Source organism: Cuculus canorus, chromosome 1 (genome assembly GCF_017976375.1).
Source record: "Cuculus canorus isolate bCucCan1 chromosome 1, bCucCan1.pri, whole genome shotgun sequence".
Classification (NCBI taxonomy): Eukaryota; Metazoa; Chordata; class Aves; order Cuculiformes; family Cuculidae; genus Cuculus; species Cuculus canorus.
This window is the reverse complement of record NC_071401.1, coordinates 80,713,780-80,731,496: the sequence shown is the minus strand read 5'-3', so window position 1 is coordinate 80,731,496 and position 17,717 is coordinate 80,713,780. Positions and strand designations below refer to the sequence as shown.

The following is a 17,717-nucleotide window of genomic DNA, read 5'->3' as shown; positions in this document are numbered from 1 at the left end:
TTCGGAGCCGCCCTTGCGTTTGGGGTGGGGAGAGGCTGCAAACAGAGGGGATCGCAGCAGAGACCGCAGCTCAGCACGGACCGCGCTTCACACAAGGCGTTATCATCTCCAAAGAATGAACAGTGTCTGGGAAACACCGTTTTAGAGAAAACATGCGCTGAGAGGGACGTTCTGTCTAACTTCCCAAACCCTCACAATTACTTAGACGCGGCTAAACTCAACTAACCCCCAGCCCGGGCTGCCCCCCCGCAGGTGGTGAGGCGCGGGCGGGCGGAAGGGGGGCGGGATGGGGGGGGGGGGTGGGGAGGGGGGGGGGCGCGGGCATGCGCCGTGCCCCCAACATGGCGGCGGCGGGGCGCGCTCTGACAGGCGCGGGGCGAGACTGGCGCCCGCACGGTGAGCGGCGGCGGGAGCTGGGGGGAAAGGAGGCGAGGCGGGGGGCGCGCCCTCTCTGCGGGAATACATCCCCTCTCTGGGATCGCATCCCTTCCCTGTGATCCCATCCCCTCTTCGGGATCGCATCCCTTCTCTGGGATCCCATCCCCTCTCCGAGATCGCATCCCTTCTCCGAGATCCCATCCCCGTCCCCGGGATCCATCCGGCCTCCGGGATCCATCCCCTCCGTGGGATCCCATCTCTTCTCCGGGATCCCAACCCCGTCTCTGGGTTTCATCCCATCCTCTCTCCGGGACCCCATCCCTTCTCCGGGATCGCATCCTCTCTCTTCGGGCTCCGTCCCATCCCCTCTTCGAGATCGCATCTCTTCTCTGGGATCCCATCCCCGTCCCTGGGATCCATCCCCTCCGTGGGATCCCATCTCCTCTCCGGGATCCCAACCCCGTCTGCGGGCTTCATCCTATCCTCTCTCCGGGACCCCATCTCATTTCCAGGATCGCATCCTCTCTCTCCGGGCTCCGTCCCATCCCCTCTCCGGGATCGCATCCTCTCTCTCCGGGCTCCCTCCCATTCCCTCTCTGGGATCGCATCCCCTTCTCCGTGATCCCATCCCCGTCTCCGTGATCCCATCCGCTCTCCATGATCCATCCCATCCCCGTCGCCGTGATCCATCCCCTCTCCGTGATCCATCCCATCTCCGTCTCCGGGATCGTATCTTCTCTCCGAGCTCCCATCCCGTCCCCATCCCCGGGTTCCCACCACGACCTCCGTCGCCGCGGCGAAAAGGAGAAGGGCGATGGCCGCGCTCCCAGGTCCCTGTGATATTCTCCCGGGGCAGCCGCCTCCCGCTCTCTCGGAGCTGGTCCCGCGGGGCGAGAGCTGCGGGCCGGCATCCCCACAGCTCCCCTGGGAGCGGGGCGGAGACGCGGCGGCTCCCGGGGCAGCGGGAGGTCCCGCCCCGCCGGTGCCTCCCGGTCCTCATCTCTGCCGTTTGACAGCGGCGCGGGAAGGGCGGCTGCTGGAGCCGGCGAACTCCCGGGAAAGGGTTGTTAACCTGCAAAAAAAAAACTGGATTAAAAAATTCGGAGAGTGACATTGTATTTGGTGAAGGGTTTGGGGGTGCTGCGTGAAGGCTGCGCCGTGGAAGGGGTGGCTGGTTTGGGGTCTTGGGATGCTCTGCAGTGTCCTTCCAGTGTTCTTTACAGTTAAACTGAATTAATGGTGTACATCGATTGCTGATGTAAGGAGAGGTATTGGGGAATCGTTTTCTCCGTGGATGTTGGATGGTCCAAAAAAGTGGTTAAGCATCTATGGAAAGTTCTGGTTTTAGTGGTACTGATCATCGTTATCTAGTACACCACTAATAGACATTTGTACGTCTACTAGTACAAACGGCAAAGCAGATTGTGATGCTGTAGTAATCAAATTAATATTCAAGTTAAATTTTATGCCCAGTTGTTTTTTTATCAATAGACACTTAAAGTGTTTTTAGAATATTCTAAGTAGTTACTTTTTGCAGTTTGAAGTTGATGCCTTTCCCTGCAGTTTCTCCATGATTAATTAGGCTACAGGAGATAGACAAAATAGTCCTAAAGCTTAAAAGGCTTTATGAAGAGGTGAAATACTGATACCTTGGTGAGTTCAAATAATGTAAATCTCATTTGTGACTCATGCATATTCTAACTAATGGAGGCTTGGAGATTAAAACTTAAAAAGCATAGACTTTGTAGATTCGACGGTAGCTTTTCAAGAGCGTTGTGCTGCTGACTTGTAAACAGCTCTTCAAGTTTGACTGGTTATGAATTTTTTATTGTTTGGAGTAGCGGTCTTGAAGCTTTGCATTTTTAAATCTTTTGTACTACATCTTACTCTTTGGAAGTGTCAGAGAAAAGCAGTCAGTGAGGCAGTCATGCAGGGTCAGTAACAACTGCAGCTCTCGCGCAGATGGGAAGAGTTAACGGCAGGGAGGCATTCACTGTGTTACAGTTGTGTTTGAAGCTGTCATATGAACATCAGGTAATAAGTAGGGGAGTGAACGTGTTGTGGCGTACCAGTTCTCCACGGGCCGCCATCCACTGCTGCTCGGACAGCAGCAGCCCACAGCTCGTGTGAGTGGGCTCGCTGGCAATGTGCCTGGGAGAGTTACTTGTACAACCAGGCTGCGTGCTTGGGGGCAGGGAAAGCTGTTTTTTCTCCCTTAGGGTATCATAAAATGTAAGTACTATTTAAGGATGCTATTGCTTGAACTGATGTAAAGAAAAAGTACATTGAAGACATTCCTGTTACTACTTTTATTTAGGGAAGTTTCACAGTAATGCAGGTGTGAGGCAACAGGGAAGAGTGTTTGGTAAAACTGAAGTTGAGACCTGGAAATACTTGTATGGCTTTTAACTTTTAACATGGTCCGGTTTTGAATGCAAAGGTAATTCTTACTGATTTTGTTCAAGACTCAGCTGATGGAGTTGATGCTCTAGTTTTTTATTTGGTGTAAATATGTAGTAATATTTGTGTAATATCTTTCAAGTTTCTTGTAATATATTTTCATAGTAATGTTCAGATTTGGAGAAAGTGGATTCTAGCTTCTGATTACGTGTTACGACTGCAAGTATGAACTACTTTAACACTAATTAGAAACTGTGTAGATACACAAATGTAACTGCCTTTAGTTTGGTTGTTCTTAAAATTTGTTCCAATGTTAAATGTTGATCTTGATGTAGGCAGGTTCAGGGAAGAAGCAATGACAGTCCTCTAAAATGCATTTCCTCAGACTTTGTATATTCTTTGAATGTGCAGTTGCCTTTTTCTTTTCTGTGCTGCAGCTGTCCTTACTGCATGCAGCTCCTGTAAGGCAGAGGCATTGTTTTCTGTAGTAGCTGCCTCAGTTCAAAAGAGGTATTGGAGAGTATTTCCCTTGAAAAAACAAGTGTAATTTTGTTTTCTCTAGAGTTAAAGTTGTAGTGCTGAAAAAGCATTAATTCCAATACCTGTCTAAAAATTGTGTATAGAGGACAATGATGCAGCTTTACTTAAGAAGAGCAAATGTAAAAAAGCCTGAAGCAAACACAGATAGCTCCTGCCCTTTGTACATGAGTGTCTTTCTCATGATTTTGCCTCATTGTTTTCTTACTGTTCCAGTGGAATCGTGAGCTGCGAGTGAGCCATGTTTATTCCCTTTACTGTTGCAGTCAATCCATAATGAAGTGGATGTATGGAGAGAAATGAAGTCCTCAGTAATTATTGCTTGATACTCAATAGCATCACTAACAGGAAGTGACATTTGTCATTAACTGTCCGGGATGCTGCTGCTGGCTTTCTTATTTGACTGGATGCACCTACCTCAAACAAGGATGGCTGAAATACAGTTATTTTTTGTGTGTTTTAAGATTATCTTTGAAAATACATTGTACATAGACTGTCAAATATCTGTATCCTCTAAGTGTAAATAGAAAACAAACTAAAGATAGAGACCGGGGCACTGCTTCAAGGAGTCTACCTAAGGGACGCTGCTAACCACCTTCTCAACTGCAGCAGTTGTGTTTATTCCCATTTGAAAGAAATAGCCTGAGGCACCTACCCTTAGTGCTGATTGCTTCTCCTAGAGATTAAAATCTTAAATGTAAAGAACTATGCCGTTTTTGTTCTTTAAAGTGTAAAACATGCAAGGTAAATGGTCCAGAACACTGAGATTTTTCTAGCGTGTGGGAAAAGCCAGAAAATCCCAAATAAAGTTGTTGAGGTTTAATGGAGCAGTTTGCAAATATGAAGCAACAGAAATGTTCAACAGAAAATTATTGGTACTTGGGTGTTACAGGTATTTTTATCACCTGTAGCAGCCCTGATATTTTTGCAAATACTTCTGATTTGCAGTTTGGCACAATGTAATTTGAAGTCCCAGAATATTTGTTAACATTCCAATGTGATTTGGTGAATTACTTTTTTTACTGTGATTTGTGTTTTAATGTGTGATAGTGTTTTACTAATAGAATTTGTATGGCTTCTTTGGAGACTTCAAAGCTTCTAAAATTTGGTGATATCTCGATGTTGTAGGAAGCTTTAATATTATGAGCAGTTAAGTTTATTTTTGCATTGTAGTGATGACCGATAATGGTGAAGTACAGGTGGTGTGTGTGGACAGCTTTACTTAAGATGTCTTACTGGAGAGGTGATTCACTTGCTTCAGGTGAAGCCTCTAAAAGATGAAACAATTAAGTCCTTAAATGAGTTATAGTTTCTTTTGAGAGTCTATTTCTGGGTGAATCCTGTTTTTTGTATGTGTGCACTTTGTGCACCTGTATCAGCAGTGGAGGCTGAGGATGTGCACCCAGCTCCTGCCACCCCTCGCTCCTGCAGCAATGGTGACCCTGGAGCAGCAATGCTGCCCCTTGCTCCTTGGGAACAGCAAGAGGTGACCTGGTGAGTGATCAGCTTGGCCCACATGTGCCCATGTCTGTATGCATACAAACTCCTCACATTGCCTAAAACTTTTGTCCCGTGTCTGTGACCTCTTTGAGTACATCTGTTCGTATTTGTTGCCTTGTGGGATGGACAAGGGAACTTTGTGCCACCTGTTTTCCTGCTGGGGAAAGGACTTCATCAGGCAGTACCTTGTACCAGCCAGCTGAGGCTGCAGAAGTGGAGGAGTGGCTTATGGTATATGAGACAAGAGTGAACAGGTTCATCTTTTATCTGCATTAGATGTGTAGAGGAAGAGCAGCTGATGCATGGATGGTGATGATGACCCTCAGAGGTACTCTTATCCTTGTTAGTCTTTCTGCTTGGTCAACAAGGACATAGGTCTGGAGGAAAGTCAAGAGCTGCATCACAGCCATTTAGAAAGCAGCAACTGTCTTTACAAGCTGCCTTATCTCTTTATGTGGGCTTGCTCTGATACTTTCTCTTGTTACAGTGGACATTGGGCATGGATATATACAACTAGACCTTTTGTAGCAGAGGGGATATACCATATCCCGCCCTTAGGAATTTTCCCAAGATCCCTGCCACAAAAAGTAACAGCTTTAGTTTCTATGTCTTTGGAATTGGACCAAAAAAATCCAGTATTCTCTGATCTTGGATCTAGATGAATTGAAGAAGTATACGCTTCTTCCTTATGATGGGAGGTTATACGTCTCTCATTTCTGCAGTGTAGATTCAAGACTGATTCATAGTTCTGGACTTCAACAAAGGTACCTGCTTTACGGGTAGTATTTGGTTGTGTTCAGTCCAAGTTGGTGCAATACTAAGTTTGTGCTTACCACATGCTCTCTTCATGTCTTTCAGAATTACCTGTGGAGCCTAGTGTGAAAGTCTTTCTTAAATACTAGAACTTTTAACAGATTTTAAGTGCTCTTCCATTCATTTTAGCAGGTGATAGCCTTTCTGCTTCACAGGGAAGGTGCTGTCTAGGTATCTTATGGCCAAACTAATCCTAAAGTACTTTTTCAGATTTCTTAGAATAAGGTTATATGCAGCGTAAGTATGAATAGTGTTTTGAACTGATACTTTTTACCCATAAATGATGTATTCTCTGTGCAGCTCCCCCTTTGTATGTTGTCATCTCAGACCAAGCAACACATTGTGTTAAAGGTAGATGTCCTGTTTAAATTATTTGATTCTAGGCCTTCAGCTTCACAAATTAGGTTGATTTCTATTTAGGATACCAAGGGATTGGGCCTTTTCAGGAAAGGGATGAACTTCTTTGATGGACATCTATTGTCTTCTCAAGGTAACAGGATATGCCTTTTAGCGTAGGGCGAAGAAGAGGTTGAGCATTTCATCATCTTGAGCATACATTAGTTCAGGGAGCATCTGAAGTTTATAAAACATACAAGAGGAGAGCGCCAGTTTAATGAGGTGCCTACCTAAAATGAAGCATGTACTGTTATTTATGTACTGTATGGAATCTGTTGGAGATTAGGGAATGGAAGGAGTGCAATTCTTGGGGCCCTTTAAAAAGCCTTTTTAAAAAGCACAGTTTGTAAAAGTGAGTCTCATATGTGAAGGAATGTGGAAGGATATCAGAGCTACTAAATTTCATGAAACTCCTTATTGTCACTGTTGTCTGGCAGGGGCTCAGATATTAAAAGGGCTGTGGCATTGTTTGATGGCATTTGTCATATGAAATCTCATATATGCATACCCTGCACTGGAGTTCTACAAAGAGGCAGACAGCGATTTTCTGGAAAGGTCAGAAGATATGTATTGGTTTTAAACATGAAATAGACAGTGTTATGATTAGCTGGAAAACTTTGTGTGTCCTGTGTAAGTTTTTTTCTCAGCTTGTTGTAGGAAAATGCTCCCTAGGTCCTCACCTGAGTATTTTCTGGTGCTCAGTGGTGTAAGCACTGATGGAGGAGGGAGGGATCTCCTCCAGGAAGGTGATCTCCAGAAGCAGCAAGAAGGGAGATACTATGCCTCTGTCCTAGGCTGGAGCTGCACACAACCAGTGACAGCTGTGCAGCCATGCTAAGGAAGAGATGGAGGAGGTTGCCCCGTTACAACTGTTTCACCTGTGTTTTGTTTTTTTTCTTATAATTGGGAAGTTATCCCTGGAAGTAGGAAAGAGAGATACAGATTTGCTGAGGATGTTCCTGATGCTTTGAGTCTTTCACCTTCTGTGTTTAAAGAGTGCAGCAAATACTACTTCTGAGTATTTCCAGTGTCTCATTCTTTGAGCACTTAGAAGGTTGTCTTGACTTTTCTGACCTGACAGCACTGTGTTAGCTGCAGAAATACCTAGCAACACTGAAAGATCCTTATGAATGTTTGTCCAAATAGATGGACAGATATTTTTGATGGCATTTGTGTGGAGGATGAATTCCCTCCCTTGTCTGAGGGGTTTAAAGAAGGGTATTTCTTTCTAGCTAGAGCAATAAGAAGTTAGGGAAACGGCATAGCCCACGAGTACCAGCTGCACAGGTGGGCCCACTCCAGGGGTGTGGGTGTCCTTGGAGACTGCAAGCAGCCTTCTGTTTTTTTCCCCTTCAGAAACATCCTTTGATGGAGCTACCAGGAAATTGTCTGAGGTTTTATTTAGTTCTGGTTGGTTTGGTTTTGTGTCCTGAAGAGACACCAGTACATAAGATAATGTAGTTGTCCTCTTATATAGGCCAGGGCACAGCGCGGTGTGTTGCAGCAGCGGGTAGATGCCGTGAGTCAAGTTCTGTCTTTGTTAATATACAGTGAAAGGAAGACCCAACCAGCATTATGTTCTTTGGATTCTCAAGTGGGAAGAGAGGAACAGATACTTCTGCTACCATCTTCTCCTTCTAGTGCTTAGAGTGTATTGCTGCTGGGATTCAGTACAAACAAGGGGAGACAAGTGCGTGGCTCTGAAACAAGCTAACTCTACCCAGGGTGCTGGCAGCAGACTGATCCTGTGCAGAAATGTCCCAAGACTGTTCTCTATGCCTTTGATGAAAAAAAGCATTAAAAAAAAATTGGCTTTCCTAGATTTCTGAAGCAGAATAAAGGTGCTTGTGTTTCTCTAGTTACTCTGTTGGGTGAATAAAAAAACTGGACCACAGGAGTGGATTTGCCAGCTACCTGGTATGTGGATAGTGCTCTGTTAGATCATATCTGACCCGAGCTTCCACTGTCCTTTTCAAGTTTGGAGGTAATGTAGTTGGGAGGAAGCCAAAGTTGCCTAAGAGGTTGTAAAATCTCCTTTCCACCATCCCTCCTCTTCTTGTCTTTCTCCCCTCATCCACTTATGTACACATACTCTGCTGATTTTAAAGCTGGTGGTGTTGCTTTTTGTCTGCCAAAGACAAGCACAGAAAAAACTGTGTAGAGATCTTGAGCGTCTGGGAATCTCTCACTATGTTTGCAACAGTGATTTGTTTTCTCCCTTACCTGATGTATTTACACTGTGCAAAAAGTATGCTCGGTGCCTCACGGAACAAATAGTTAGAGAGCTCTCTTTTGTGTCAAGGGAGGCTGAGCTGAAGGCAAAGATGTATCTGGGTGTAGAGAGAGTATAATGCAGGTATGTTGCTCTAAGCCAATGCTAGTCATACACAATTATTGGGTTTTTTTGGTGAATGATAAGTTTGCTTTGTGAAAGAAATTTAAGTTTGGCATTTGAACAATGCCAGGTTGAATAATGATGATGAATGTTTTCAGGAAGAGCACCCCAGGCTTGAAAGGGGGAAGTGGAAAACAGTGCAGAGGTTTGCGTGAGCTGAATTCACCAAAATGTTGAAACAATTTGTTGAGCTCTTGTGCTACTGTAAATACATGCTAGTAAACTACTAAAGCCTGTGGTTTTACTTAAGACAGAAGCGTAAGCATTGTGAGCTGTATTTTTTATTTATTTGACTATAACATTAAAATACCCTTTCATGTGGGAAGACTGGCATTTTAAGAATATTTAAGGCTGTTAATGGCCAGTCAGCCACTTTGCTGAACTGCTGACTTCACACATACCATTTCCGTTTTCAGGTTTTTACAACCCCACATCTTCTGACTTTTAAAGCAGGATGGGGAGGGGGGAAAGAGGGAAAGAAGCTATTTTTATTTTCCACTGGTAGCCATAGGGCAGCTCTAAACTTGAATTTTAAAAATTACTGTGAAATGAGGAAATGCTGATGCTACATGACATAAATAATTTCTGTTGTCCATTGATACAAGCTGTGTTTAATTCGGAGGCCTTACTCTTCTGCTGTTCTCATTTATAAGTATTTAGTTCTTGTTTCATGCTTTTTTTTACTAATCTTTGGTCTGAACCTTGTTAATGTTTCTTTTTAAAATACACAATGCTTTACTCTGTACTCAGTAATACACTTCGTGCCATCTGAGAGTTCAGAGACATTTTTGCAGTCTTGTAAAGTATGACTTACTGTAATTACAGTTGCTCATATTCTAAAGCAGATCATAAACTTACCTGGAGAGAGGGCAGAACATTTAAAGGCAGTATTTTACTGCTGACAGCTTAAAAGTTTGTTTATGCTAATCACTTCATAAATAGCGAGCAGTCCACTGTCGGTGACTTTCTGAGGAATTTTGCAAGTGCAGAAAATTTCTTCTTGATGTTAACACAAGTGATATTCCAAAATGATATTTGTAAAGCACTAAGTAGCCACTCTCTAACAGCTTAAGAAATATTCAGACTTTGTTGTTGTAATAATACAGATGGCAAGCTAATATTTGCTTTTATGAATGCCTGTAAATCTGACAAGTCTGTCTTTCCTAGCTCTTTTTAAAAACTGAAAAAGGTGTTCAGATATATCAACTCATTATAAGTCATGCTCTGTGAAAACATGGAAGTGAATTATAAGAGATTCCAACTTGGATTTGATTTCTTGTCAGAACACTGACTGTTCATATATTTGTGTGCAGAAATGAAAAAAGACCTGACCTTAAATCATATATGTGATGCTGAATAATACTAATCTTACAACTACAGTATAATCTTCATATGTATTTGTGCAAGTATAAGTAGGTTTTTTTTCTTTTAGTCTTTGAGATCTTCTTTTTCTGTAATGATGCCACAGTTTGCTCTACAAGGAGTAAACTGATTATCTCTGTTACTGAAATAAGGAATTATATGCTGTTGTGTCTTCAAGTATACAAAATGAGTCTACACAGTGGGAAAGTAAATTGCTGGAAAGTAAATTTTCAAGTAGTGGAAATTTTGAAGTATTGCCTGTTATAGAAATACTCCTTTTAAGTCTTTACTGTCTTTTTTTGCCTCTTTTCAGCCCCTTAAAAATAATAATGGCTATAATAAACAGCAAGAAGGAGACAAGGAGCAGTAACAGTGATGGGAGTGTGGTGATACAGGCCAGTGGTTGTAACTGGTGTCTCTTATATTTCTAAAGCTAGCAGCATGTGAGTGCTAGTGGTGAAAGCAAAAGCAAATGTAGGACTTGTACAAACAAGAAAGTTGGGGAGCAATATTTCTTTCCTTACGTTGTGCCTGTTCTGTCTATAATGGGTTTTGGTGTTCAAACTATGTATAATTCTTTTCCTGTGTCGTGTATGGAAATCTGATCTGAAAGCATTTTTAGAAGAAAAAAAATAGGGAAGAGAAGGGCAAATAACTCCTTGTTCAGATTGAGCCTGAAAAATGTGTGCCTGTATTTCAAGTTAAAATTAAGAAGAACTTAATCAGTGTTTCAAAGTGGATGTTTTGCAAGATTCCTTTTCTGCACTGTGTATCCATATAAAAGAATAACCTTAGTGCTTATCCAGCAGAGGCTACCCATAGGTGACTGTCCCTTCTTCCCCTGAGGATGAGGCCATGAGGCAATGATGAGGTCTGAGTTACTGCGTTTATACTAGTGGTATGGTCAAAAAGCTAACTGACTTTAAAATTGGTGTCTCTGTCTTACTTCTGAGCCTGAGATGCAGGCTCATTGACACAAAAATGTTAATCTTTTTGGTGAATACTAAGCCCACGATCCACCAATTGCTTAGGTTTCTTTTAAATGTTATATTTATCTCCATAGTTCTGTGGTGTGTATTTTTACAGGCACACTGTCAAGATAAACTTGCACTGGGAAGCCTTGAGTGTGCAGGATTTTTTTTTCAGGACACTTGGCTTACTCAAGTGCCTGGTTTACAGCGAGAAGGTTAATGGCAATGTGTAGCAGGCAAAACAGAGAATGGTTTTGACATTTTCTGTGGAGTACTAGCTTCTTTGAAATACAGCAATACATGTCCTTTGAGTAATTCTGTCAAAATGAGAAGAGCAAAGTTAAAGAGGAAAAATGTTTTCCATCCTGTTGTCTGACACGCAGTATTATGTAGTAGCAACACAGAGAGGGTGAAGGCTTATGCTTGTCTGCTAATATACTGCTTTCTGACAAAGGGCTCGCACAGTGGGAGGCAGCTAGTAGAAGTGATTTGGGGATTAACAATAAAAACTTCAGTAAGGAATTAAAGGCAGATGAATATTTTCCATCTCATTTTTTTTACAAAGTAACTGATGTAAGGGATGCTAATCAGAGGAAGAATAAAACTCAGTTTAGAGGATGAATTGAGATGTAAGTGATGTAAATAATATACTTCATCGGTGTGGAGATACTCCACAGCTCTTTAAATTGAGGATATTTTGATGATGAATCCGATGTTATCCTCAGCTTTTTCAGTTTCCTGAATTTACAGCGAACGCTCCTCACCAGTGTCTCATATGGAGTCTGGGCTGCCCTTCCCTAAATCAATGGATTTGGGCCGTTTTCTGTCTGTCACTGACAACCACTATACACAATTTAGTCTTTGTAACTTCAATTTTCATTCTGCTGCTTCGCACACCCTAGCACTATTAAGCTTCAGCCTGGCCATTGCGTTTTTTCTTTTGCTTTTATATTCCTGTCCTTGTTTTGTTTCATTTTTTCCCCCTTCATTTCTAGAAGCTGCTAGATTAATTTAACTCCAGCTTTCTGTATCACTCTCTTGGCTTGCTCACTGAGATGCACGCACAAGGATGCCTTGAGCTCCGTCCTTCATATGTCATTTTGCCAAAATGCCCTTGCAAGTTTCTTCCTGGTGTTTGCTGGTGGTTTTCTTCTCTTGTGTGGTGGGCGTGCTGTGGGTTGAGTCAGGCTGGTGGTGGCGAGTGCAATGTAAGAGGACTCTTATCTTGATTAGCAAAGGGCATAACTGCCTTGCTTACGGATTGCTGCTTAACAATACGAGGCAATGGAAAGCTGTTCCTAAGTCTGCCCCTGCCTAAGAAGTTCCACTTTGTTTCAGACTAACCCCGGTCTGTTTTAGAGGTAACTGATTATCAGTTTGCTATAATTCAGCTGCTCGTAGCAGTTAGTAAGATAGAAGCTCAGAAATACCGTTCTTGAATGTTTTCTGTGACAAACAGCACTATCCACCAGCTAATTTAATAGCAGCTCTTAAGTTGAATACAGTAAGTGCAACTGGATTTTAAGTAGCACCACTTTGAAATAGTAATAGGTTGCATTCCCTCAGCTGTGTTTGCCCCATTTCAAACAGCGCTTTCAGAACTTTCAGTTGCCTTATATTTTTAACAGGCTAGTGGGCATGCTGTAAAATGGCCTATCTGGTACAACACAAGCTAATGAAAAGCTGGAATCCTTTTTATGTTCTGACAGACACTCCAGTTGTGCTAAACTTGATTACTATCTCTGTGGGGTTGGAATCTTTATTACTGCACCAAGTGCAATCTGGTACTTGGAACAAAAAGATAAAACCCATGCACTATTTTGAAGTAATCTGTAAAAACAGTTACTTTGGCTCTGCATCACATTTCACGATTTATCACTTGCAACAGAAAAGCTTTGAATTTTTGGGGGAGGAGGAGAGTATTAAGTATTTTAAGTTTATTTGATGGCTTAAAAGAATTTCTGCTCTTAATCCTGGTGATCACTTATGCTATGAATGCTATTGTGTAGCAAAACCTGCTTGTTTTATATTAGTATTCGGTTTTATTTGTAACCGCTTTCGAGTCTCAATCCTGAGAGTTTTTTGTGATAACTGTCCAGCATGTTCACGCAGAACACTCACATGCTAAATGAGTTTTTCACTCACTGGCATTTTTAAAACCATATGTATTTAGTTTTAGCTATGGGACTTGGAATGTATAAAGTTTTCATCATGTAATCCATCACCGTAGTGTGCAAGTTCCTCGAAATTTCACTGAAATGTCAGAGTTTCAGTAAAATACTCAGCTGTGTGACTCTGTCTTTTTATATGCAGTATGTATGTGTAATGGTTTTTTTTGAGCATGTGAATATATGATTCAAGAAGCTTTTCAACTGTTATTCCTTTTATGTAACACTGGAAAGGTGTAGCTTTTAAAAATGTTGCCTTTGGCAAAATTAATCTTGGAAAAAGTATGCACATACTTAAATTTAAAAAAAAATAAATCTTGAACTTTTGATGATGTCAGCTTTAACCTCAGAGGAGTTCCTCGAAAGGAAATGATCAAAGAACATAATTCAGAAATTTGAATGTATTTTTTTACCCATTTTTAATTGAACACTTAATGGAAAATGATAATAAACTTGCTGGCTTTGTTTCTTTGAAGCTAAAAACCTTCAAATGAGTTTGACTCTCATTGAACACAGTCAGAGTTCAAAAAACTAGATGCTGGAGTAGAAAATCACCGTAAGACACACACACAAAAGTTTGGTTTTGCTGTTTTACAATAGTTTAACTAACTTGGCCCTTCTAGTTTCTAAACTGAGCAAGAATATGACTCTGCTTTTATCTGCAGTTACTGCTTTTCTAACAGGTTTTCTCTGCTTTGTTACAAGCAGTAGTGGGCAGGGTTATCAATGAGCAGTTGGGCCTTTGTGTAAGTTTGTTATAGTAGTGTTATGTTCCCCCTTCCACTGTAGTTTTGCAAAAAATTGTGGTTTTTTTAATCCAACGCTGTTTAACTTGATTGTTTAACTCTGTGCAAGTGAGGTAGGGCAAGTGGTTTATGTATAAAAGTTTTTCTTCCATTTTTCAGTAGTGTTTGCTGGAGAAAAAAAGGAATAAAGCACATTTTATATCTTTGTATTAGAAATCCACAGAAAATGTAAAACATTACATAATGAACTAAGGCAATGAAATAAAACTTTGAGTTCTGCACTCTTTCTACTTTGACATATCTATTGTTTACATACTGTTCTTCTACACATAGTTTTATTAAACATTTGCAACTTAAAACCAGCAAGATAATTATTAAAAAAAAAAAATCCTCCTTTCCCAAAAACAAAAAGAAACCCCCAACCCCAACAACAGCTCCCCCTCTAACTTGTTGTATTACTACTCCACAGGAAACTGTTGTGCTGAAAGGAAGAATTAACTGGTCTTTCAACTTCAGCCTTTTTATTGTGAGGGAAGATCACAGAAGTGTTACCATGGGGAGAACAACAGCTAAAGGTAAGGCCGGGTAGCTTTTATCCAAGAGAAATAAAATAAGGAACCTGTTACATTATCTTCTTGAAGGTGGTGGGATGTTACTTGATAATTACTATACTGTTAAATTAAAGAAGACAGTTTATTATATGCACTGAATACAGGGAAGTTCAAATTTCCCTTGTTTTAGAGTGAGTACGCTGATTTTGGCTTACCCTGGAGTTCTACGAGTTCAGCCCAAGTAATTTTGTCCTGTGACAGCCTTGAAGCTGTTATACTACTCTAAATTAGAAGAATGCGTCTAGGTGTAATATTAAACAAAATGTAGTGCTTTGTTCTGTAACTGCATGTAATTTAGTGGGACGATAACAAAGTAGTACAAGGAATCGGATTTTATCACAGCGAATGGCAACAGCAGCTGTCTCTTGAAGATAAAATCAACATTTTTAAAGAAATTCATCCACAAACGCACAGTGTACTGTGAAGGTGTGATTTCTGCTATGTCACGTCTGTAGAAGGTAATTTTGAGTTATGTGCTAAAATAAAGAGTGAGACTTAAGAAGAAACAAGGGTGTTTGGGTTGGTGAAAGGAAGAGAATATATAGAAAGACTCGCTCTCTGAAACCAGGTTGCTGCTGCTTTTCAAAGGTTTCAGACGGGTAGTCCTCCCCCATAAAAGGCTGCTAACACTTTTGTGCTTTTCTTGAGCTTTCCACCTTCAGCCCGAACTGCTTTATGTGCTTGTGCACTCCATTGATAAATAATTGTCTTTTGCTGTAATAGATTTTCTGTAATGGCAGGAGTCATCCGTTTCATTGTTGCACCAAGAGTTTATGGAGGAAGTCTGTCCCCTTTGCTTGTAGGTTTTCCGCATGGCTGTTGTCTAAATATACTAAAAGACTCACCCTGTTCTGGGCAGATAAGATAAGAATCCCACTAGAGAAGCACAAAAAGAAGTGAAAGGAGACATTTCATATTCACTCTGTCTTGATATCCTCAACTGTGTGCACTAGTGCTTGGTGAAGGGTGGCAAAAAGCGTTCACAACCTTGTATGGTAGAGAGTGAAGAAGGCCTCTTCTTGCTAAGTCTTGGGCTTGTCGTAGTAAACTTCATCTGAAGGCGAGTAATTGCGTGAAATGGAAGGAACAAGTGTTTCTGTCATCCAAAGGTCTTTCATGTCTGTCAGGAAGAGACGTGATTTCTTTGAGAAAAGCGGTCTCCTGCCATTTTTGAACACACAACTGAGTTAAAGTATTTAAGGTGGTTAGGAAGTAGGTGCAGAAATCTCAGAAGCATGGTTGTGAATTGCTTTTTCCTCACATTGGACAGCAGGCAAATAGCAAGTCTTAGAAGATGATGCATTGTGGCTCCTCATGTGGCGCACCATTCCCTGCTAGAAAACAAAACTGGTGACAGGTCATGCTTGCCCAGCATGCAGACAAAGCAATCATCTTGTTCATTGAAAGCTTAACTCTTCCTAGAAAGAAGCGTTGTGAAGTTTTAAAGCATCTCGGTCAAGAAGCTGGAGTTCACCTTGAGAGTTTATAAGAGGAACTAGGTGCTGGTCACCAGGATTCTCTTTGCCAGACCTTGTATTCTAAAGGTGCTTTTTCAGATTGTAATTTTTTTCCTGTTGTTGCGTTCACAAGCCAGTCAAGATAGCTTTGTCTGGTTTCTTCCTTGTCTCTAGTTTCTTGCGTGATAGATGTGGTTGATCTCACCTGTCTTCTGTTGAGTAATCTTATCAGCAGAAGAATTCTGTGGTTACAGATAGGGTCGGAGTAATGTAAACATACAGAGTTTTGAATTGGTAAGCTGAAAGCACTGTGTTAAATAATCTACTGTAATCTTGTTTTTCATCTACTGCTTTAATTTATGAAGTGTGCTGTAGAAAAAATGTTAGTCGGTGAGCAATAGAATATGCTGTTTCTGTAATTTTGATATATGTGGTACTCTAATCTTGCTACCTGGAAGAAAACAGTCTTTCATGGAGTTTTGAAAATAAGTATTTAGCCTATATGTGTTCTAAGCTAAATGTTTATATATATGTTTACATAGTGGATATATAAGCTCTGTGTATAACCGTATGTATTACTATATTTTTAACACTTTCTATGAAAATAATATCCCATTTTTTGCTTTTTTTAAAAAAAGCTGACTAGCATGTGACTTAAGTTTACAGTAGCAGCATTTCATTTTCTTTCATGTTTTGACAAAATTATCTAAAAAACCATTGTGTTTTAAAATTGAAAGTAAACTCAAACTTATTTCTTTAAAAATAGACCTTATAAAGAAAGGAAGATAGGTAACAAATTCATCTGGCCCGGTATTTTTTTTTGTCACCTTGAGCTTCATTACTCTCTATGTCTCTAACATAAAGTTTCTATTTTCAAATCCACTTTTCAGCTTTTGAATTAGTCATTGAACATGGCTAGGTGAAGGAGATGAAAAGAAAATATTCTTTATACTTGCAGAAGTATTACTGTCTTCTAGAACCTTGTCTCTGAGGGTTGTCTTCGAAGTTTGACTAGACTGAGTGTCATATGCTGGAGTCATCTTCCTCAGCCTAGTGATTTGACATGATAGTTTTCCGTGTCTTAATTTTGTTTTCAGTGATCATCTGAAACTAAAATCACCAGATTTTAGGATGTCAAAATCTCAAATATAGATTGGTGCACATGCCTGTATTTAATTTTTACAAAGTTGGATTTTAATCTTATTTTCTTTAATGTTGCTTTTAAAAATAAATCGTAAATTCTCATCCCTGACTACAGACATTGGAAGGGCACACCAGATCAAGGCAACATAGCAGCTGTGAAATGTAGACTAGGGGAATCTCTTCTGAGGTGGTAGTAGATACAGGGTATCACACGGGAAAACAAGATAGTGATTCTTACTGCTAGTAGCTTTTCATCTGCTTAGGCAAAACACTCTAGCTTTGTAACGCTCTTCCCACCATTGAGGGCTGGAACGCATAACAGCAAGGGAGACCTTGGAAAACAATCTTGATTTTATTCAGATTTATTTTTTTGGATGCCTCTGCATGTGCTGAGTGAGTTTTACTTGGGAGTTTTAAATAAGGATACATTTCTTCCTGTCAAAAACAAGTGCTAGTAATGATGCTTTGGGTTTATTATGAGTGAAGATACCTTTACCTCAAATGAAATAGATATTCAAACTGCTGTTGAGGAATCTTTTCATTTATTCATTATTCACTTCTTTTCATTAATATCTTCATCTCTTCTTGATCTCATAGTTTTCTAATGGCTGATGATAAGAAAAATATGTCACTGAGAGCGCTCCATTTCAGCTTTCATATTTGCTGTGGTATTTGTGAGATAGGCACTAAACCTAATTGGTACAGGAAATAAATAATTCAGGTGGTGGTTGCCAGCAAGAACTCATCTGGTGTCCAGGCTGTGGTTTTCCACATTCTTTTCACCTGTTCTTTATGTCTCTTATCATTAAAGGCTGTCATCTTGTTTGAACTCTGGCACTG

The 17,717-nt window shown here is 40.8% G+C and overlaps 1 protein-coding gene across 3 annotated transcripts in view; it reads left to right on the top strand.

The window, feature by feature from the left end:
• The first annotated feature begins 323 nt into the window (after positions 1-323).
• Positions 324-17,717, top strand: part of SCML2 (Scm polycomb group protein like 2) — a 74,331-nt gene continuing 56,937 nt past the window's right edge. For all 3 annotated transcript variants that reach the window (XM_054056307.1, XM_054056306.1, XM_054056305.1), the window contains exons 1-2: positions 324-396; positions 14,136-14,241. In XM_054056307.1, coding sequence (XP_053912282.1) covers positions 14,220-14,241 — 22 coding nt within the window. In that variant the 5' untranslated portion in view covers positions 324-396; positions 14,136-14,219. The remainder of the gene's footprint in view (positions 397-14,135; positions 14,242-17,717) is intronic.